This window comes from Nomascus leucogenys, chromosome 17 (genome assembly GCF_006542625.1).
Source record: "Nomascus leucogenys isolate Asia chromosome 17, Asia_NLE_v1, whole genome shotgun sequence".
In the NCBI taxonomy this organism is placed as follows: Eukaryota; Metazoa; Chordata; class Mammalia; order Primates; family Hylobatidae; genus Nomascus; species Nomascus leucogenys.
In genome coordinates this window covers 70,533,777-70,546,233 of record NC_044397.1, presented here as the reverse complement: position 1 = coordinate 70,546,233, position 12,457 = coordinate 70,533,777, and the positions used below count along the sequence as shown (strand labels likewise).

General features: G+C 39.9%; 1 protein-coding gene and 1 long non-coding RNA gene across 4 annotated transcripts in view; one reads left to right on the top strand and one right to left on the bottom strand.

Moving 5' to 3' along the window:
- The window catches only part of LOC105737764, a 168,532-nt gene that overhangs the window by 90,932 nt on the left and 65,143 nt on the right, over positions 1 to 12,457 (bottom strand). The window lies entirely within an intron of this gene.
- NPSR1 (neuropeptide S receptor 1) overlaps positions 9,302 to 12,457 on the top strand; it is a 186,989-nt gene continuing 183,833 nt past the window's right edge. Inside the window, exon 1 of one of the 3 annotated variants that reach the window (XM_003279195.3) lies at positions 9,302 to 9,643. In XM_003279195.3, coding sequence (XP_003279243.1) covers positions 9,497 to 9,643 — 147 coding nt within the window. In that variant the 5' untranslated portion in view covers positions 9,302 to 9,496. The remainder of the gene's footprint in view (positions 9,644 to 12,457) is intronic. The other 2 variants (XM_012496688.2, XM_030796830.1) reach the window with 2 other exon arrangements.

Below are 12,457 nucleotides of genomic sequence, written 5' to 3'. Positions count from 1 at the left end.
GACCTGAAAGAATCTCTCAAAGAGAAAACAACATTTTACAATGTTCAAGGTGTTATCTATAGAATGATTATGGTGAACTATAATATTGTAACAGGGTTTACTTGATTCTAGGACAATAAGCACCAACCAACTGTAAGGAAGCAGGTAAGAGAGCAAGTTGACCTCATGATTAATGCTGAATGTGCTGCAAGCTTGGTTTCTTTTCATTTCTTCCACTCCTTTCTTCCCTGATTAATTTTATACAGTTTATAGGGACAGTTTCAGATGCATGTTAGAACTACCCGGGGTGCATTTCAAAATCCCAATGCCCAGGTTGCACCCCAGAACAATCTCTTCAGAACCTTCCAGGGTGGCATGAAAGCACCCCAGCTTATTCCAATGTGCAGGGAGGATTGTAAAGCACCCCAGATTATTTCAATGTGCATGGAGGATTGAGAACCCCTATCCTGGCAAGCAGTAAACATGTAAAATACTGGACTTTGGGAGGGTTCCCAGTCTCCATGGGTAACACATAGGTGTGATGCAAAATTTATTGCAATCTGTTAGTAAACTATTCACTTGTGCCAAGGGGTGGCAAGGAGGGGAATGCTGGGCTGCCTCTTGTAATAGACGTAGCAGAGACCAGAGCTCTCAAACCAGAGTAGAATCACGGTGAGGGAAGCTGTCAGCCTTGCCATGAGCCAGTCCCCCCAGCACCACTGGCTATTCAGGGCAAAGATTCTTATCTGTATCATCGCAACATGCTGGGATTTGTAGTTGCTGTTATCAGTTAATATCTAACTAATAAAGTTAAAGTCCTGTTTTTGTTAAATTAGAAAAGTTTCAAGGTTATCCTATAACAACACGATACCCATGAGCTTGCACTCTGAGTCATTCATTCAACAAATATCTATTTGATGCCAAGTACTGAGCTTGATACAAAAAGGTACAGTAGTCAGTACAACAGCTGTGGTCCCTGCCCTTACAGAGATCATTGTCTATCAGAGAACAGAAATATTTAGACAAAGTATTAAATAGGGATGAGCAATATTATGTGTGAGGAAAAGGTTACTAAGGGGATACAAAGAAAAGGACTCTTAGCAGAGGTAGAAAAGCCCTTTCTTGCCAGGAGACCTGTGTGGTAAGTAGGTATTGGGTGAAAGAGTAAAGGATGATGTTACAACTAATGATGAGCAATTGGCCAGGATTAGGAGTCTACCTCCAAAGCTGTAAAGAGCCACCATCCTTGAATGAAATTAATAGTCACTACAATCATTAGCTATCATAATATTGTAGTATAGCTTACTTCCCTACACATTATAGAGAATTCATCAAATCTCAGTGACACATGGGAGAAAATTTTCTAGGCATATGTATCATATTAGAGGAAATGTCAGGGACCATAGAACTGCTTTTAGAAATATGTCAAAAGGTAATCACATTTATCTTATACCTAAAAGCCAGTGGATTGATGCATTTCAATCCCTCCCTGCCCCAGTCAGATGACTCCACCCCATGTCACCCAGTTCATCCTTCTGATGACTCCATCAGCTTCAACATGCTTTTCTGGGATCATGCTTCTCAAACCTAGCAGAATTCAGAATCATCTGGAGGGTTCATTAAAACACAGATTCCTGGGCCCCGCCCCCAGAGATTCTAACATAGTAGGTCTGGGGTGGGGCCCCAGAATTTTCATTTCTAGCAAGTTCCCAGGTAATGATGCAGATGCTGCCAGTCCTTGGGCCACACCTTGAGGACTACTGCTCTATAGCACTGATCCTTGAGAGTAAATTTCAACAAATTTGCAGCCAGCTGAGGTTCTGCTCCATTCATCTCCTCCGACTGCAATATCCAGAGAAGCTTCTGAAGCAGCATGCAAACTTGGAATCTGCTATCCCTATATTTTTGTATTGTAACCCTTAGAACAGAACTCCCAGGAGCAGGGTCTCAAGGTATTGGCTATTGAAATTTGTGAATAACCAGTGCTCTCATCATTTTCTTATTGAAGAGACTTAACCTATATAACAATGATGAGTTAGTTTTTTTTTTTTTTAATGTAACAAAGTTAAATATAACTTGCTGTGTAGACTACTGGTCAATAGATTTCTCAAATCATACCTAAATTTGTATTTCTTTAAAAAATCTTTTGATATTTGTGTCAAGGTCATCTGACATCCTTCATCCAGCCCCCCAAAAGAAATGATTCATTTTGGAGGCAGGAATGTGAAAAAAATATTTTATATTCACATATGAACTTTTCTGGATATAAGATTTTAGGTTTGCAGATTTTTTTTAAATCTCCAAGTCATTATTCAATGGTCTTCTTGCATCCAGTATTGTTATTAAGAACTCAGATACCCATATGATGCCTATTTCTTTGTAAAGGTTCTGTTTTTTCTCTTTGAAAATGTTTAGAATTTTTCCCTTGTCCTTGATATCCTTACATTGTACTGTTACTTGTCTAAGTTTTCCTTTTCTTCTCTTGTTTCACACCTGCTATATCCTTTCAATTTAAAGTCTTACAAGTTCCTTTAATTCTGACAAATTTTCAATAATTATTCCTTCAAATAATTTTGTTTAAATTTTAAAAAATATTTTATTATGAAAATTTCCAATCATATAGAAAAGAATTATACAATGAAAACTCATATAAACACCACTTAGATTCTATCAATTTTTTTTGCATTGTCATGGACCTATCACTCTATTCAACTTTCTATCCAACAATTATTTTAGGAAATTAATGCATTTCCAAGTAAGTCAACAACATCACTAAGGTCCCTTCAAATGCTTCAGCATGAATATCAAGTAAATGCATACTACTATTTGTTTATATATTTTTTATTTTGTCTCCTTAAGTAAAAATTATGTATAATAAAATACACAAATCTTAATTATGCCATTCAGTGCATTTTGATGGATGCATACACCTGTGTAACCTAGGCCCCTATCAAGATACATAACATTACCACCACCTCTGAAAGTTCTCTATGCCTCTTCCCAAACTCCAAATCCAGCCCCATACCCATACCCACAGATGCAATTACCATGCTTAGATTTTCTACCATAAATTAATTTTGCTTATTCCGGGGCTTAAGATAAACACAATTATATAATACACATTTTTAAGGATTTTTCTTTCAGCCTAATGACTTTGAAATTAACTCATGTTGTGGCACGTATTATTGCTTTGCTCCTTTTTATTGCTGAGAAGTATTCCATCGTATGGGTATATCCCGGTTTATTTACCCATTCTCCTACTGATGAACACCTGGAATCTTTCCAGTTTTTCATCAACAAACATAAACCACCATAGTGGTACCATTTTATCCTTCCACTAGCATTGTGTGAGAATTTCAAATGGTGCATGTCCTTACCAACCTTTGGTGTTGTCAGCCTCTTGAACTTTAGTCATTCTTGTGAATGTGTAGTAGCATCTCATTGTGCATTTCCCAGACCATTGTCCTTGAGCACTTGTACAAACACTTGTGGCGAATTCTCATATTGTCCTTTGTGAGGTGTCTATATTAATTTTCCATTTTAATATTTTTGTCTTCTTATTGATATATCTTTGATATCAGTTCTTTGTCAGATGTATATTTTATAAATGTTTTCTCTCAATATTTTCTGTACATTTTGACATCTTTTCTTTTTTAAAAAAATGCACTTTCAAAACATCTTTTGATTATCATATTTTAATTTTAATGAAGTCTAGTTTTTCAAGTTTTGTTGTGATTATTGCTTTCTGCATCCTAAGAAATATTTGCCTAACCCCATGTTGTAAAAATATTCTCCTCTGCTTTTTTATAAAGGCTTATAGTTTTGAGTCTGTGATCCACTTCAAATTAATTTTGGCCATGATGAGAATCATAGGCTGACGATCATTTCCTTTTTCATGTGAATATCCAGTTGCTTGGTGCCATTTGTTGAAAAGACTTTCTATTCACCACTGGTTAGTTTTGGTACCTCTGTCGAGAATCAGATACCTATATAAGCAGAGATCAATTTTTACATATACAAAATGTATTGTTCCATTGTTCATCAGTCTCCACTGTCTTGAATTCTGTAGCTTTATAGAAAATCTTGAAGTCAGGTAGTTTAAGCTCTTCGATGATGTTCTTCATTTTTAAGTGCTTTGGATAATGTACATTTGTTGCCTTTCCATATGAATTTTGATATCAGCTTGTTAATTTCTACTAAAACTCTTGGATTGATTATTAGTGGAATTTTACTGAATCTATAGATCAATTTGGGAAGAAGTGACATTTCTAGCAATCCCGAGTCCTCCAGTCCCTGAACTGGTGTTCCTCTCAATTTCCTCATGTCTTTATTCATTTATTTTTGCTATGTTTTATAGAGATATTTTATGTCTTTTGTAAATGTATTCTTAAGAATTTTACATGTCAAAATTTCAAGAATTTTTATGGATTGTAAATAAAATTGTTCATAAATTTTGTTTCCCAATCTCTTCCATTAATTTTTAACTCTCCCACAGGGACTCAGGATACAAAGGTTCAGACATCTACCTTTATTGCACATATTCCTTAACTGTTGGTCCCATTTTTTCATAATATTATCACTTTTGATGTCTTCTGAGAGTTTTTCACCTGTCTTTTATCTCATTCATTCTTTTCTCCAGCCATTCAAAACACCTATTTTGTAGTTTTTTCAGCTGTTTATTTTTATACTCAGTATTTCCTGTTGGTATGCCTAAAATACTTAGCTCTACTCTTCCTTGTTTTTTTTTTTTATTTTTATTTTTTTGAGACAGGGTCTCAGGTCACTCTGGATGGAGTACAGTGGTGCCATCACAACCCACTGCAGCCTCGACCTCTTGGACTCAAGTGATCCTCCCACGTCAGTCTCCTGAGTAGCTGGGATCACAGGCACACATCACCATATCCAGCTAATTGTTTTCATATTTTGCAGAAATGGGGTCTATGTTGCTTAGGCTGGTCTTGAACTCCTGGGCTCAAGTGACCCCAAAACTTGGCCTCCCAATGTGCTGTGATTATGGTTGTGAGCTGCCATGCTTGGGCTTCCTGGGTCTTTTTCATGAGCTGCCTCTTCATTTGTAAACATCTAGCCCATGGAGTGGTATGGAGGATTGACTTTAAGGTGACCCCCGTGATATCTGACACCTGGTTTTCATGCTTTTCTATAATCCCTTTCTCTTGAGTGTAAGTAGATTATGTGACTTGCTTTCAGCCAATGGAAACAGGACATATACAATGACATGTGTGTGATTACATAAGAGTATTGTACTCATCTTGTTAGAATCTCTCTCCCCTTTGCTAGCTTTGAAGAAAGAAGCTGCCATGAGTTCTATGGCCATAGGAAAGGAATTCTGCCAACAGCATGGGAGGACCTAGAAGTGGATCCTTCCCCAGTTGACACTGTGATGAGTTCCCAGTTGCAGCCAACACCTTGATTTCAACTTAATACAGATGGACAAGAAGAAATACTCAGTGCCAGCTGCCCATCCGCACATGTTGTGATCTGCTCCCCTGCTTCCCCACCCCACCGACCCAGCTCTAGGCCAGGCTCCAGAGTTTCTGCTGTGTGGTAACCACAGGCCAAGGAATGGGCCACCTGGACAGGGTGTGCAGAAAAAGACACAACTAAAAAGAGTTCTATCTCAGCCTATCTCCTGTTCATAGCACCTAGCCTTTGCCTGCTCTAAGTTGCCATTTCCCATCCAAGCTCCCATCTTTATAAAACTGTGACTCAGTCAGCTTCTAATCTAACTCCAGAATTTTCTCACAGCTTTTTTTAAATAAGCTTATATAACATTCATACAGAAGCATGCAGAAATTATAAGTGTATATAGCTCGATGAATTTCCACAAGTGGAACACCTTCAGGTTACTGTCAGTCCAGTCAATGAACAGAATATTACCAGCATCCAGCATCATTCATTTGCATTAGTGTATGTTTTCCATTGTGTGAATATACCACGATTTATTTTTCCATTTTATATACCACAATTTATTTTTCCATTTTACTATTGAATGGCACTTAGGTAGCTTCTAGTTGGAGGCTATTACAAACAGAACTGCCATAGTGACTGTAACATTTTTTTGTTAACATGTGTGCTCATTTGTGTTGGGTATTTTCTTAGCAGTGAAACTGCTAGGTCATAGAGCATGCATATGTTTGGCAGTAGATGATACTACTGAGCAGTTTTCCAAAGGGGTTTGTACCAATTCGCATCACTACAGTAGGGTATGCTAGTTTTTCCTCCACATCCTCACCAACATGTTGTATTTTCCATCCTTATCATTTAAGCCATTCTAGCAAATGTCTTCTGGTTTTCCTTTAAGTCCTGCATTTCATCAATGACTCTCTCATTTTTATGGAATTTCTACAAATGAGTTCAGGTGAGAATGTGTATTAGAGTTCTCCAGAGAAACAGAAACAGAACTAATAGGAGGGGTGTGTGTGTGTGTGTGTGCGTGTGTGTGTGTGTGTAGAGTAGGGGGAGAGAGAGAAACAGAGAGAGCAATTTATTATAAGGAATACAATATGAAATAATCATTCACACAATTAATAGAGACTAAGAAGACCCAAGATCTGCAAGCAGCAAGCACCAGGAGAGCTGATGTGTAGTTCCAGTCTGAGTATGAAGGCCTGAGAACCAGGAGAGCCAATGGTGTAGTTCCAGTCTGAAAGCTGGCAGGCTTGAGACCCAGGAAGAATTGATGTTTCAGTTCAAGCCCAAAAGCCAGAAAAAAAACAATGTCCCAGCTCAAAGTAGTCAGGCAGGAGGAGTTTCCCCCTTTTCACAGAAGAATTAGCCTATTTATTCTATTCAGGCCTTTAATTGAACAGATGAGAGCCATTCACATTAGGGAGGGCAATCTGCTTTACTCAGTCTGCCAATTCAAATGCTAATCTCATCCAGAGCCACCTCACAGACACACCCAGAATAAGGTTTAACTATTTGGGCACTCCATAGCCCAGTCAAGCTGACACATACAGTTAATCATTATACCATGTTAGTCTTCTTGTCCACTCAACTTTCTTTTAACTACTGTATAGTATTCCATTGTGTTATATACATGCGTAGTTATACTTTATAAAAATGAAAGGGCCAGGCACAGTGGCTCACACCTGTAATCCCAGCACTTTGGGAGGCCGAGGCAGGTGGATCACGAGGTCAGGAGATTGAGACCATCCTGGCTAACATGGTGAAACCCTGTCTCTACTAAAAATACAAAAAATTAGCCAGGCATGGTGGTGGGCGGCTGAAGTCCCAGCTACTTGGGAGGTTGAGGCAGGAGAATGGCATGAACCCAGGAGGCAGAGCTTGCAGTGAACTGAGATTGTGCCACTGCACTCCAGCCTGGGCAACAGAGCAAGACTCCATCTCAAAAAAAAAAAAAAAAAAAAGAAAGAAAACAAGCATATTTATTATTTTGCTTAATATTATGTTTGTAAGTTCCATTTATGTTATTTTTGGCTGCAGATCATTTTCTCATTGCTATATAGTATTTCATTGTGTGACTACATGAAAATTTATTCATCCAATTGTTGGACATTTGGGTGGTTTCCAGTTTGGGATGATTCATTGATTTTGACATCATGAATATTTAGGTTGCTTCTGATACATTTCTTTACACATGGCAAAGGCATCGTTTTGCATGTCTGCTTGTACAGATACATAAATGTTTCTCTTGGGTGGCCACAGGTTAAACAATGGTCTATTTGGATCATGAATGGAGAGAAAAGGAAACAACCAGAAAGCTCTCTCTCCCCACCTATTCTCTGTCCATGGCATCTGCCACTTTCTCTCACTCTGCCCCTACCACACTGTGACCTAATCAGCTTCTACCTTTTCCCAGGAGTTCCTCACAGATTTTGTCTTATAAACATTTTCTTGAAGTAAAACATGCCTACAGAAAAGTGTATATGTTTTAAGTATGTAGTGCAAAGAATTTCTGTGAATTGAGCACATGTAAGTAACCCAGATAGAGATGAAAAATTATTAGCATCTAGAAATGGAACAATGCATTAGAGGATATGTAATTCCAGCTTTACTAAATACTGCTGAATTGCTCTTCAAAATTACCACATCAACTAACTCTCACCAGAAGTAAAGATGTACACCTGTTTCCCTTCAATCTTGTCAGCACTTGGGGATAGCCATACGCTAGCTTTCACTATGCTGATAGATAAACATTCTTACTGTTTTGAGTTATTTTCCTTAATTTTTAATATGGTTGAGCCTATCTTCATGCTTATTTGTTTGCTGGAATATGCTGCACTTGTTTTGCTATTGAGTTGTTGTCCTGTTTTGAACCTTTCCTTAAGAGCCCACAGCTTATCCAGTTTTCTACACAACTCACTTCTGTTTGCTGCCCTTCATTATAGACTTAATGCCTTCTCATGGCTAGAGCACTGTGCCCTCCTTGGGGCTCGATGGTTTATAATAAAGCTTTCCCAGGAGATCTCATGGGGGCCAGGTTCTTTAGTGGTGGCCATTAAAGCTACTACCTCTTATTCCAGGTGTCATAAACCAGTGGTTGGACCTGGTTGGTTCACAGAGTGTTCTCATCAGCAGCTGCGGGATCTTGGGCAAGTCATTTCACCTATTGGAGCCACTCTCTGCTAGCATAAAGGAGAACATAAAGATAACTTCCTTGCCTATCTCACAAAGTTGTTTGGGAAACTGCATGAAAGAATGTAAATGTGCTTTGCAGGTTTTTTGTGAAACAGGAGCAGCTCTTAGTATTCTCGCCTAGCCCTGTCTGTGGTGCCCAGGATGCTGCATTACCTCCTTTCTAACCTCGCCCTGAGTATTGGTCCTAGGTAGAAACTGAGGTGAATATACTGAAGGCATCTTCACCAGGCCCCTCCCAGTCATATCACAAGGTTTTGTGGCTCATTGACAAACACAGACCTCATGTTTTTCTGAGAACCGCCCTGTGAACACCTAGACAGAACTAAGGATGTGAAATACAAATGTACTATTTGCCTACTCTTACGGAAATAAGAGCACATGACACAGTAGATGGCAAGGTGAGGCTTTAAGTCGGAAAGCAACCTCAGCTGAAACAAATACATAATTATAATTTGATTTCAGAAGTGGAAACATGACCCGAATTCATGCACCTACTGATTAGTCCCAATTCCTGTATCGTTGAAGCTGAAGCAGAAGTGGGGGTCCACTGTGGAAGAAAGGAAAACCACAACAGAACAGGGGTCCCATCCAGGGAGCCATGTCGATGGCTATGGGGAGCTCCACCTTGCTCTTGGGGTGGGGCCCTGGCCCTGGGTGGGACTGTGGGGTGATGAGGGTTGTGCTGTGCTGGCTACCTGGTGGTAATTGACAAGGAGAGAGCAGCACGTAGATCCTCCCTGTCATCAGGCAAAGCTCTTCAGTGAGGTGGGCTCAGGGAGGGCTCTGTGCCTCTGTTCAGCAGAGCTGCAGCTGCCACCCAGCTCTCAGGAGGCAAGCTGGACTCCCTCACTCAGCTGCAGGAGCAGGGACAGTGAGGCTCAACCCCGCCTGAGCCATGCCTGCCAACTTCACAGAGGGCAGCTTCGATTCCAGTGGGACCGGGCAGACGCTGGATTCTTCCCCAGTGGCTTGCACTGACACAGTGACTTTTACTGAAGTGGTGGAAGGAAAGGAATGGGGCTCCTTCTACTACTCGTTTAAGGTAAGTTTCTTGCCTGCGACTCTGAACGCTGACTTATAACAATGAGATTGCTGGAACTTAAGATTGTCAATTGAAGTATCATAGCCAGTATTGTGAATGAGTGTTGTTTATTTTCTTTACTAAAAAGGATTTTTAAAAGTCTGAAGTGCTAAAGCAACAAGCTTTAGTGTGCAGAGACCTAGATTGTAGTTTCTTAGGAATACAGGTGGCGTTTTTCTTTCTGATGCTGCTGGAAATGTGTGAATCATGAGTAACATTTTAGTAGATGATTTTTACTTTCCCCCTTTCCTTAGGTGAAAGCACTTTTAATTAATCCTATAGCAGTACTTGAAATGTCTGTTTCTAGTAGGGGTTAGAGCTATGAGTTTTTTGCTAGGAACACCAGAGATGCGGAAAGCTCACAATCCCCAGGACAGTGACTGATATGATGAGAAACAATATCGAATAAGGCAGGAAGGACGACACTTTCTTTGATGATCCTTTTCATTAAACATCAGTGAGAAATATTATTTCTTTAAGGGTAGTTGATGATGCCACCATTTGCAACAAATTACCTCCTAGAACAAATGAAAGAGAGTTTGGTGAGTTTCACCTTCAAAGTATCCAAGGGCCACACTGAGGAAGGATCTTCATTAAGCTAATACTGTATTGTTTCTTATTCCGCAACAAGATCTTGTGGACAGAAATGAACCACACATTTGGGAAAACAACCGTTTCCTGCTTCTTGCCTCAAAATGCTGGGTTGTCAGGTTATTTCACACCCTGTCTAACGATATGTTTAGTCATTGCAATAATTCACAGGTCTCAAACTGGTCCTTTCCACTGAAGAAAAAAATACTTCAAAAAGAGTCTAGTTGTTGTTTTGTTGGGTTTTGTTGTTGTTGTTGTTAATCCTCCGTATGTTCTTGAAATGATTTGGTTTTTACCCAATGAGGTAGCATTACTGTAACATCCACCTCCCTACTGGAAGTTCACTTCTTTTGCAAATATTCAGAATAAAACTTTCAGCAGGGTGCTGTCCCAGGAGTCAGACTTAAACTTCCAGGGCCCTAATGATCCTGCAGCAAAGCAGAACCTGAGCAAACCACTCCTCCACTGGCTTCAGTGAAACCCTGTCCCTCGGAATCACCTCCTAATGCATATGCACATACACAGCCCAGCTGCACAGCTCCACGATGTAGCTTAGAAAGTAAAATTAGAGTTTGTTGCCACTTAATGTCAACTGAATAATCCCCTTTATGAAATCAGCCTGCAGACCCAGAGAGTCTGTCTTGGCAGGCTTTGTGCACCCAAGAAGCACAGGACTCCACTCAGTATTGCTGCCTGTGTAGCCTCTTTGATATTCTTAGAACATGACAGCAAGCAGAATGAAGAGAGGCCCTCCATTGCAAAGGGGATAAAATCAGCAATAAGGTGGTTATTCTGAGACTCAGGCAAGAATCAATCTCAGCTGAAATCTCATTTGCCGTTTTTTGAATACAGCACCTACAGGGATATTTGGAATATGTGAAGAAACAAATCCCACCTTGCTCTCTCTGAGTGTTTGTCCTCTCTATCCTAGCAACATCATCACCAGACACTAAAGAGAATCACAGCATCTCTAGCTGATTCCTATTGATATGTTTGCAGCAAAACGGCTGGACCACTGGACAAGGAGAAAAGCAAAAAGACAGGAATTGTGTCTGGCCAGGAGCTTAGAATGCTCAGATTCATTATTTGAGAGATACATATATTGACTAAAACCCTGTGATTTTTAGTTACGCAGTGATTAGTGGTGGTATTCGTGAGAACTTAGCTTACATTTCTTAGTGTAACTTTTTTTTCTATGATCCCCTTTGAGCACAAGCAATTTTAATGCATTGTTGATACAGAAATAGTTCTGATGCAAGCCCTTGTTCACTGCAATTCATCTTATCTGACATACTTCTAGAGAAGAAATTCGAAACCGTGCCCCATTTACTGTCTCCCAAATGTATCCCTTTAATCCTCATTGCCTTCATCAAAAGCAGTAAAAAAAAGCATGAAAATGAAAATAACAGCAGCAGTAAAAGTCACAGAAATAACGGCAACAACCATACATCTCATTTACTTTGGGCATTCTTGGTGCTAAGAGTCATAACAAGACTCACTTAGCAAGTGACTTCTGTGAAGTATCTCATTTAATTCTCACAATCCATGGTGTATCTTTCCATCCGGACCTGCCTTCCATCTTCATCTGTTTATCTCAATTTTACCCAGTCTATAAAGCTCAGCTTGGGTTGCTTCCTCCACGAAGCCCTCCTTGACTCATCCCTCCCTGAGCTTCATTAGTGTCACAGACTGTACCTCTCTTCTTGCCACTTAATGCAGCTCTGTCTTAAACTGCTATTTCCATATGTGTTGGCTGAATGTGTTACAGTCCTCAAGCTCCTTGAGTAAAATGAATGCCTTATATTTGTGTCATATTTTCTCCCAGGACCTACCACTATGTTAGTCATACTCAATAAACATTGACTGCATAAACAAATTGTGATGTGTTTTTTCTTCCAATTACCAGCATTTTGTCAAATAAGCAACAGAAAGTGTGTATTCCCTGTGACAGAGGTGGGTGGGGCTCTCATTAACCAAGTTTCCACCCATCAGCCCCTAACCTGCCTGGTCTCTATACTCACCCAGGTCCCTTTCTGCAAGCATGTTCAGCTTGTCCCTAATCCATTTCTAAACCAATGGGACCAAAGTCGGTTCTAGATTCCAGTGGGTGGGGTATGGAATTAGCTGAGGCACCATGAGCTGGTACCAGGTACCTGGTCCAGCCCTGGTGAATCCATCTCTATC